We start from the raw sequence: 11,045 nt of genomic DNA on the forward strand, positions 1-11,045 counted from the left end.
TTCTGATTGAGGCCATGGGGTCTGCATAGAGGAGTTTGCACATGTCCATAAATTTGGAGAGAAATCCAAATGTGTCCAATACCCGGAAAAGGAAAGCCCACTCAACTCTATTGAACGTATTTTCCTCATCCCACACTAGGGCATATGCAGAGGTAGTTTCTTGTGGCTATATCCACTGCATTAATTAGGGTCTTAACATTTTCATCAGTCCCTATTTTAAAAGGGAGAATGGCCTGTAACTGCCCAAGGCATCTTCCAGGGAACCTGGCTTATGAAGGGCCGAGATGCTGGCTTCATTCATGGAGTGGGGAAAATATCCCAATAATAGAGCTGTGTCCAAGGTAATCTGTAAATGCGGGCGAGAGGGGATGCAGCCATAGCTTCCAGGAACTCCTTCAGGGCAATAGGCCTACACAACTCCGATCTCAGCTCTGGGATTGATTTAGGGATGGAGGTCTTGTCTAAAAGAGAGTTAATATGCTCATTGGATGGGGCGTTGGATTTTTATAGGTATTCGTAATATCTTTAAAAATGTGTAGTGTCATATGTCTCTTCTTCCTTCCCGCTCAAGGCTTGTGTGTGCGTGCGGGTGGCATGCGTCGCACACACACTCAGTCGAAGAAGAGGTCGTCGCAGGAGGCACCATCCTCCTCTTTTATTGTTGTTGAGTTCACGCCACCACTCGGGCCCCCTCTGTCTCATGATCACGCCGTCGCATGACCCGTCCCAGACACGACCCTGTCCGCGTTGCACCGACGTCGTCAACCAGGACAGCCAACTACTGTCCGGCCGCGCAATGATTGGGTGAAGGCGGCAGCGACGAGGGCGGCGAGGACGACAGCGACGAGACGAGTCCAATCCCAGAACCGGCAGCCCAGAGCTCTCGCCCTCTGCTGCTTATATTCCCCTCGGTGGAGCTTGGCTCTGCCCTAGCCACGCCTCCCTTCTCGAACCCACCAGAGGGTTCCAGGGGCTTCCCCACTAGGTCAACCGTGACCCTTGTCCCAGTTCCTCCGCCCTGCCAGCACACCTGTGGAGATGCTCAACGGCGTGTGCGCTAAGTGCCCACCTGCAGTTGCAGCTGCTGTAGAACAGTCAGCGCTATGTCACTAAAAATGTAATCATGTCTCTAGTTCTGGTTAATGAGGGGTCCTTTCCGTTTCGGATGGATGTGATATAAGAACGATGCCATGTCGTTTTGACCATTCTTTCCAGTATTGTGGCGGTGTCTGGGGAGGGGTCATGAACCATCTTTAAACTCTTAGAATGTCTTGTTCTGTCAAGAATCAATTACCATATTACCTTCTCACACAATTAATTCCCTTTGCAATCTGCCTACAACCCTGGTCACTCCACCGAGAGTGCATGAGTCAAGATCCTTGATATGGCATTCTGTCCCACATTTATAATTTGAGCTGCGAATAAGAGGCCAACTTCAGCCTAAACTCATCAGCACAGATGAATTCCGTAAAAATATGCAAAACATATTTGATTCTTAATAATGTCCAACAAACCGTAATTGATGTGTTCAAGTCATAACATGTTGATGCAATGTTGATGGTTAGAATATGCACTTCCTGAGGATTAAACAGGTGAGTCGTTTTAATGCCAAAGTAAAATAACATTTTTCTTGGTTCTTTCGGTAAAGTCACGTAGAAGGGAAGTAATAAAATAATACAAATAAAACATAATAAAATAATTCTCACGACGTTTTGGCCACAACGCAAGCAGCCGTCCTCACCTGGCGTGACTCACCTGACGTGACTTTACCGAAAGAACCAAGAAGATGAATCCCTGCAGTCACGAAAACTTTAAATCGAAATAAAATAACATTTGTCGAATAATTGGTATTTTTCTACATGTATCTCAGTGGGCATAACCATGGAATGTTTTTTTTAATTCATTGAGTCTCATCAGTAGAATGTGGCCTCATGTAATACTATATTACACTTTAATGTATGCTGTTTATACTCTTTGGTTCTTTCGGTAAAGTCACGTAGGTGCTTTCCCACCTGATGATGGACGCTTGTGTTGCGCCCGAAATGTCGTGATTTATTTTATTTTATACCTACGTGACTTTACCAAAAGAACCTAAATTATGGATTCCTGCAGTCACGAAAGCTTCAAATCAAGATATGCTGTTTATATTTAATATTGTTAGTACAATACATGTAAAGAAAATAAATTGTGCACAGAATACAGTGGCGGCTCCTGCAAAATCTCTCAGGGGGGGCAAATGTCTGGATGATTGATAAGGATAAGGTCCACCCATGCAATGAATAAATTAACAGCTTAAGCATGTAAAGGCAACTTCACTTCTTTAATATTAATGAAACATAAAGTGACTCTTACAATACATCTTGTTTGTTTATATACTCACTATTAAAACAAACCACTCAAGTTTTTTTTATTAAAGACTCCACTAGGTGGCGATAAATTATATTGTTGGATGAAACGTGCTTACGTATGATGACGTTAGCACGTATGATGACGTAAGCACGTTAGTGCATGCCCTCCCGGAAGCCATAGAGAATGCATTGCAGCGCCCCTGTTCGAAAAAAAACATCTTTGAATGTAAGTCTATGGGGCCACTCGGGGCGATTCTCAGCCGTAGTGAAATCGCCCAAAAAGAGGCGGTACTCCACAGAACGTGACATGACGCTGATTGGACTTTATCCAGAGGCTGACAGTGACGGCTAGCGTGACTCTGTGGTTGAATGACATTGGTGGTGCGTCGCCCAATCGCCCTAATGAAGAAACCGCCCCTGACAGAATAGTTTTATCTGCTGTATACCTGAATGTGGCACAGTGGGCAGCAAATTTCACGATGGACCTGCAATGAGTTATATTTCTGGTCACTGCGAACATGAGTGGCAGATAAATATAACTATTTTTTTTTATTTTACCAGGTCAGGCCAACTGAGCTATACAGCTCTTTTTCAGAAGCGACCTGGCCACAAATGATAGCTCAACGAAGTGGCTTATCATGTGGAAATATGTATCAGCCAAATACTCTAATCGAATGTAAAAAATGCAGAAGGAAAAACCAGAGGACCCGGAGAAAAATCCACGAGACACTGGGAGAACATGCAAACTCCAAATATACAGGATGCAGGGTCGGGATCGAATAATCCAGGACCTCCTGTATACCAGGCAAGGAAGTTAACATCTTGGCATATCTGAACCAGGCCTGGGTCCCCTCTTCACCAACCCACACTGATCAAATGCGGTGTAGATCCTCATTGACCCGACACGGTGTGAGATGGCCTTCATCCAGCAGTCAATGTCCAAGCGATATAAAATAAATACCTGAATATGTGATTAGTTTGAAGTTTTGTGGTGGTGGTGCATGCCAGTAACTTGCTGCACTAGAGGGTCGGGGGCGGGGGGCTTAAGGCATAATCTGCTCGGCTGAGGTAGCCAGGTGGTAGAACATTGAGTTCTTGTGTGTAGCTGGTTTTGCCTTTGTGCCCTTAAATACAGGGGTGTTCCATGTTTGCAAAACATTAACACATTGGACGCCCCCCCCTCCTACCATAATCATTTACTCAATTTAACCCTGCTGTATAGTGTTTTAGTATCGCGATTATTTCTTCATTTAGAATATAGACAGTTATATATTTTTATGGTGGTTCATAAGGCTGAAATGTTTATTTAAACAACACAGTTGTATTTGTGCTGAAGGGAGGGTGAAGGGGTGGGGAGGGTGAAGGGGTGGGGGATTGTTACCGAAAGAATGACGCAACTACTGATGTAATGGAAATTTTCTGTGCATTGTAACGGAAACCCACCCCCACCGCCTCCCATGTGTGATCTATGCTTGTCGTGTGCAGTCCATTGGCGTCTTTAACACACTCGCCCATTGGCTATTGTTGGCTCGTCGGCAATGACACTCCGCCACATGTTGCACAACTGCCCATTCTGTTGACATGGGAATAGCCAACTAGCAGCCACCTCCTCCCATAATGTCAGTGTTTAAAACGCAACAATGACATTATTTGCAAACCCAAGAGTGCGTGCACGTGCAGCAAATACAGGCATTAATTAAATATTTTTTCAATAAAGTGGAAAAGGCAAATACCCAGGTAGATTGGCGAGCATTACGTAACTTGTGAAAATATATTATCTGTTGGTTATACATTCCACGTGTCTACTTGTGTGAATAGGAGCTCTATCGGACGTGTTTTTCCGGCCACAAAGGGAGCAAGCCCAGTGTCACTGATTATATTCACGAGATTATCCACTTCAATTGTCCAACTTTCACAAAACCTCTGTGCAGTCGTGGCAACTCACGAATGTTCTGCGTAAATGAATTGTCGACTTTGCCAATATACTGTTAGGTTTTTTCGGTGAAGCCACGTAGATAAAAAATAAATAATAATAAAAATAATCAAAATAATATAAATAAAATAACAAAATCACGACGTTTCGGAGGCAACACAAACTTCCGTCACAGCACAATTGCTGTATCAAGTACTACTACTTGATACAGCAATTGTGCTGTGACGGTTCCACCTGAAGACGGAAGCTTGTGTTGCCTCCGAAACGTCGTGATTTATTATTTTATTTCAAAAAAATGTATGTTATTTTTATTATATATTTTTCCCCTACGTGACTTTACCGAAAAAACCTAAGAGTATGAATCCTTGCAGTCACGAAAGCTTCAAATCTAGACTTTGCCAATCATGAATTAACGACATGCCGGTTGTACTTTGGGTCAATCATTGGAATGTGGCCGAGGGTCGTTACCAATAATTATAATAAAACATTCGCGTTGTGCCATCAGTTGAAGGGGTCCCACATTTATTCCTTGAAATTGTGTCTGTGTCTATATATCTGGATGGCTTCATGAACGAATCTTTGTTGATAGCCAGTGGGTTTGCAGAGTACCTTCGTCTTGGAGAAATCCATTTTGTGTGAGCCCACCACATTAAAACAATGATCAGCCACGGCTGAGGTATTGATCCGACCGTGTTTCAGATCTGCCTTATGTTCACGAACACGGTCCGAAACATGTCGCTTAGTTTCCCCAATGTAACTAGTGCCGCAGGCACAGCTTAATTTATAGACGCCGGGGTATTGCATGTCAGGGATCACATTTCAACCAAGAAGATGGGTACAAACTGAGCAATCATTGGAAGGACGTTATTAACCAATGTAAGTCATAACTGGCTGTGATGTTTCCATCCTACCTTCCGATGTTAGCAGTTATTTTCGACTCTCTGATTTTACATTAACAGGTTCACACTAACACAGCCGCCGTTTACATTGACATGCTAATTTCTTACATTGACATGCTAATCTCTCTCACTTTAACATCACTAACCCCGCCCACCTTGTTTATGACCCTTGGGCTACACCCATTTCAAACCTTTAAAACAGCCTGCCTCGGCAGCTTCCCCCCCCCCCTTTTCTCTCTTGATGACGATTGCTTGTGTTGCGATTGAAACGTCGTGATTTTATTATTATTTTTTTATTCACTTTATTTTCATTTTTATTATGTTATTGTTCTATCTACGTGACCTTACCGAAAGACCCAAAGAATATAAAAAAAAACATGCTTATGGACTGTAGGGTAAGTGCGTTAGCGAGCATTGAAGGCTGGCGAGGATCAAGTGACTCATGAGTATTCAACAAGGGTGGTGAGGTGGTCAGCAGGTTCACTATTAGTTTACCAAAGCTTTTCCGAGCAAAAAAATATGCCCCAAGCACACCTGCTGTTTTTTTTAAGCCTTGCAATTCACCAGTGTGTGAACCTCAACAGTTGGTTGTATGACCTCTGTAAATAGGTAAGCGAAAAAGCTTTATAGCTCATCGGATTCCTCCAGGATAAATATTGATTCGGATTCAGTCGAGTTCCTTAAGAGACCTGAATTTAAATACTATAATTACAGCAAGACAACTGATATGCATTTACCAACCATAACAATTAGCATTATTTAGATTGTTCTTTCTAATTCGCCTTTTGTCCGTCCAAGAAGGGGTGCATTGCAGTAAATCTGAAACTTGCAAGTGAAAAGCAGACCGCGACGTGATATTCATTGCATTAATGCGTTTGCAATTTGTAAGGGCGCAGTGACACAGACCTATTTCATTTGAAGGATATAATCCCTTGTTTATTATGACGTCCTTTTTACTTTGATGTCTCAATAGCGTTATGGAGATCGCGTGACGTAAGGGTTCTGCCTTTGTCGTGAGGGTTGTAAGTTGACGCCGAGGGGGGAGAAGGCGCCTCAACCCCCCCCCCCCCCATGGAGAGTGACATCAGCTGCTAATTATTATGAATGGAGGGGGTGTGTCCATTTGGAGGACGTCACCTTATGATTCTTGAGGGGGGCTGCTCGATGTGAAGTGACGTCACCTGCTCATGATTATTAATGAGGGTGCTCCATGTGGAGTGACGTCACCTGCTCATGATTATAAATGAGGGGGGGGTCCATGTGGTGGATGTAACCTGTTCATGATTATTGAGGGGGGCTGGTCGACGTGGAGTGACGTCACTTGCGTACGATTATTTGTGAAGGGGGGAGTACTCCATATTGAGTGACGTCACCCGCTCCTGATTATTAATGAGGGGTGGGGGGGGGTGTCCATTAGGAGGACGTTACCTGCTCATGAATGTTAATGAGGGAGCTGGTCGATGTGGAGTGACGTCACAAGCGTTAAGGACAGACATTCCTGGGTGATTATAATAGGTATTGTTTCGCCTCCAGCGATGCATTATCTGTCGCAATAAAACATTGCGGGTATTCGTGGACTCGACTCTTAAAAGTGTACGAAAACAAACGTTCAGACTACTGTACTTCCCATTTACATGAAATGACTCATTATTTGACTCCTGATATGCACTGAAATAAACCCCTCACTTTTCAGTTTTTTAAAACGATTCATCATACTTTAAAAACAAATTAACTTTTTCATTAATAAAAACGAGCAATGGACTCATTCAATTATTGTCTAACATAGAAAATAGCAGTTAATCAAATTCTCCTTTACGGCACCTTTTTTGTGCAAAACATTTTTAACCACCGAAAATAATGTCAATCGTCCTAAATCTATGACGGCCACATGAAAACATTTACTCAAGAATGCCTCTCTGCTTGGAACAGGTATGATTTATTGACATGCGACTGACTCATCAGGGCAATTCTGTCAATTCAGACACAAAACAGTTACACAAAATGAAATCGTTCACACTACTCTCCAGACGCTACACATTTCTTAAATATATCATACACTGGGTATAAAGGCTGCGTATTTTCACATTTCTGCACTGCCGACGATTACTTGTCCACATCATTAAGTGAATGCGTTTCGCTGCAGCGAGTCAGAAACTAAGCGAAGTAATGGGGGAGTCGAAATTCCTCCCGGCTCCCAATCAACAGCAGCTACAATGCCGCTATTTACAAGAAACTGGTGACATTAGTTTCCGGTTACATTTGTATAAATCACTCACTACAAGGCATTGAAATAATTTATTAAAATGCAGCAATGTAATAAATTACAGTATTTCATTGTAAGGCATTTTTAATAAACAATTAGATAACCACTTAGAATACAGCAATTTTGTTGGAATGCTTTACAGTTAACCGCTGTTTAAAAGCACCACAAAATGTTAGAAACTTGCGTCGTCACCTTTTCAAGAGTGCGATTTGGATCACTCACAAACCTAAAGTAAAAAAGCACAGCCACTGCATGCAACATTCAGAAACCCTCTGAATAAACAATAAATAAAAATTAACAATGTAGTCAGTCATACAAATACTATTTCAGAAAACATGGGCAGGATGGGGGGGGATTCCTGAAAAATATATCTGTACTTGTACAACAGACTTGTAAAAATGCACACAGTTGGTCCTCAATGCGACAGCATAACAAGGCATGTGTTTTGGTGAAGATGGAAATTTTGAGCAGGTCTCCAACGGGACAGGGAGAACAGGCTGGGCTGGCTCTTGCACGCTCGCTCGGGTCGTGCGCACTTCTTGGGGGCCCCTCGCACAGAGACGGCTCTGGCCGGACAGCCATGGTCACATCAGCTGCAGGTAGTGCAGCGCTGCAGAGATGTGTTGTGGCATGAAGACGTAGGCCGTGTACACGGCCATGCCCAGCACCGCCAGCAGGAACGAATCTGAGCGTTAAGTCAAGGCTGCACACGCGGGGACGGCATCCGACAACACACAAAGATCCTCCGTATAGTATTTTACAGGCTGTTGCAGCGAGTACTGTTCGCAGGCACATATTAAGGCCATACATTGCACGATGGATGGGGTGGTGTGGCCAGCACCATGCCTGGCTGTTGTTCACACCCCGTGGTAGGTACTCGTATAAGACTGAATTGACATAAGGGAGGCCCAGGACGGTTCAGATATTTGCCAGTGATGTTGATCGTGGTGCTAACCGTTGCACCACCACTCCACCACAGCAATGAACTCGTTAAGAGCATACACACGGCCACTGCGGAAAGCAAAGTCTGAAGAGAGTGACGCGATAAGTGGAACTTATCCTTCAGTCCACCTCATTATCTTTGCTGGCAGGGCAATAAGTGCTCTACAGTGATATTATTCATTTTGGCTTTGACTGTTTTCAAAAATCTAACCCGAGGGGAAGATTAGGATTGGTCAAGTTCATGGAAAAACATGAACGTGAAGTTTCAGTCACCAGTTGACAAAGGGACCATGCCATCAGTTGTGGTAACGTTTTTTAAAAATTATTTTCTGTATGTTTGTGTTGGCAAAGTTATAAATTCCTTTAGTAGTCACTGTCGCAGCCTTATATGGACAGGTTTCGATTTTTTTTATATACTTGTGTAACTAGCTATCATTCTGTACCTAAATATTTTCAGAAACATGCAGCTTACCTCTTTACCTAATAAAAACAGTGTAATTGCATCCATGTCATATTACGGCCACGATTAGCCACTGCCAAGCACGCGGCTTGAATAAATGACAAGGACTTTGTTTACACACACAGCCAATGCCCCCAAGGCATCTCGGGAGTCAGGCACGCTATCCACAATACATCATAAACATACCAAAAGAACCCTGTAACTCAGCCCCAAGCTCAAAGTTCATGACCACCCACATATTTGTTGATTCACTGAACAAGGGTGGGCATGCTGGACATTGAAATACTGCTGCCGAGGCGTCACCAGCTGCGATGGCCACTGTGTGGCGATATTCCTATCGCTGGTTATCAGGAACTCGCCCAGCAGAGGGCCCTAATAAGGCAAAGCCGTTGACCGTGAACGATGCATTCAGCCGCATACGTCTGTTTATCAAATACCATACGTTTGAACAAAAATAGTTAAACCAATGATAACATTAACTGCAAGCTTCTTGCAACCATCGTCTTTTCGACGTGCAGCTTGTATTAGCTGGGTGGGGGTCGACCCACGCATATTCGGAATTTGAGTGGGTGTTAATTGCCCTTATTTCACCACGCTGGTAAGTGCGGCTTGATAAATGCGGGAATCATACACGTGGAAGCAGAGGCATTGCACACTATAATGGAATTGTCTGGATAACCGCGACGGCTGTTATGCATGAGGCCCGGGCGCATTCCGGGTGATGTGGTTATAGGGGCGATGTGGTTATAGGGGCGATGTGGTTATAGGGGTGATGCTGCTGCTGCGAGATCGGCCGGGGTTACCGTCACGCCAACTCCGGTCATCATCGCAGCGGCTTCTGCCATCGAACAAGACGATGGTGGGGGGGGGGTCACCGCATCGCGCGCTTTCAGATGCGCTGCTTCTGCGGCCGTCTGGAACGTTCTTCCTTTGACACGATGAAGCAACGGAGGAGCTATGCACTTTTGAAACAAACTACTTGCTGTTTAGATTGTTCTACGCACCTCCGATGAGCACGGTCGGGTCCCCCCCTGCTGCTGCCATCGCGATACACGTCTGGCTGCGGGTTGCCGACCCTCTCCGGACCAGCCGGGAGGAGTCTCTACCGGAATTGACAAGGCGATTAAATGTGATGGTTGTAAGAAAACAAAATACGCACGGGCTAGCTTCAGTCAAGAGTTTGCAACCCTTGGCTGGTCGGCGATGCTCAGCACCGCGGGTTGTAGAACTCTTCTTGAAGCAACTCGGCGCGTGTTTGTGTCCTCCCCACCGTGCGGGGCCTGCCTCTGGCCCGGGCCCGTGGTGAGCGCGGGGGCGAGGACGAGGGGCGAGCGTCGTCGTCGTGGTTGTTAATCGATAAGTGAGAGAAACCGCGTGGCGCTGGCAGTCTTTCCCATCACCTCGCCCTACCCCTGCCCCAGCCCCGCCGCGACTCGACGGCCTCACGGCGACCCCCGCCTCCACGTAGCGGACCCGGGCGTTCGAGCAGCCGCGCACACGCGACCCGCACGAACCACGCACACGCGGCGTGACCACCACACAGAGCGCGCCTCCCGTCAGGGCCGCCGTGGCGCGGATACTGAAGGCGGTTCGCTCCCAGGGCTCCAGCATGTAGAGCGCCGTGACGAGCAGGTACTGGTGGTAGACACGCGACAGCCGCTCCCACGTTCGCAGCGCCATCTCGACCTCCTCCTCGTTCTGCCTCACTGCGAGATACAGTCCCGCCCCTCACCCCGGAGCCCCGCCCCTCACCCCGGAGCCCCGCCCCTCACCCCGGAGCCCCGCCCCTCACCCCGGAGCCCCGCCCCTCACCCCGGAGCCCCGCCCCTCACCCCGGAGCCCCGCCCCTCACCCCGGAGTCCCGCCCCTCACCTCGGAGTCCCGCCTCCCTTACCCCGGAGCCCCGCCCCCTTACCCAGCAGCCCCGCCCCCTTACCCAGCAGCCCCGCCCCCTATTTCAGCCCTCGCGACAACCGCAACCCCGCCCCTCTACCCCCGCCCACTATCAGCCCCGCCCCGTCGTTGTGGAGGCGGGGCCTGAACCGAGGCGAGGTCACGTGTCACACAGCTGGGGTAGCGGGGGAAGGGGGGGAGGGACAAGGGGGAGGGGTTCCCCCCCCATCCTGCTCTCTAAGCCCCCGCCCCGCGATTCAATTCCGTAGAGCGTACGCGTGGCGAGGCGCCACGCGATTGGTCCTTC

At 46.7% G+C, this 11,045-nt stretch overlaps 1 protein-coding gene across 1 annotated transcript; it reads right to left on the reverse strand.

Annotated features, from left to right (window-relative positions):
- Window positions 1-7,097: 7,097 nt before the first annotated feature.
- On the reverse strand, window positions 7,098-10,581 carry SPTSSA (serine palmitoyltransferase small subunit A). The gene is made up of 2 exons (XM_078595851.1): window positions 10,426-10,581; window positions 7,098-8,128 (listed from the first exon to the last, which is right to left on the reverse strand). Exons 1-2 carry the CDS (start codon window positions 10,523-10,525, stop codon window positions 8,028-8,030), a joined length of 201 nt encoding a protein of 66 aa, XP_078451977.1. The 5' UTR covers window positions 10,526-10,581; the 3' UTR covers window positions 7,098-8,027.
- Window positions 10,582-11,045: the final 464 nt, after the last annotated feature.

The sequence above is a fragment of the Lampetra planeri genome, chromosome 7 (genome assembly GCF_965212315.1).
Source record: "Lampetra planeri chromosome 7, kcLamPlan1.2.h2, whole genome shotgun sequence".
Lineage (NCBI taxonomy): Eukaryota > Metazoa > Chordata > Hyperoartia > Petromyzontiformes > Petromyzontidae > Lampetra > Lampetra planeri.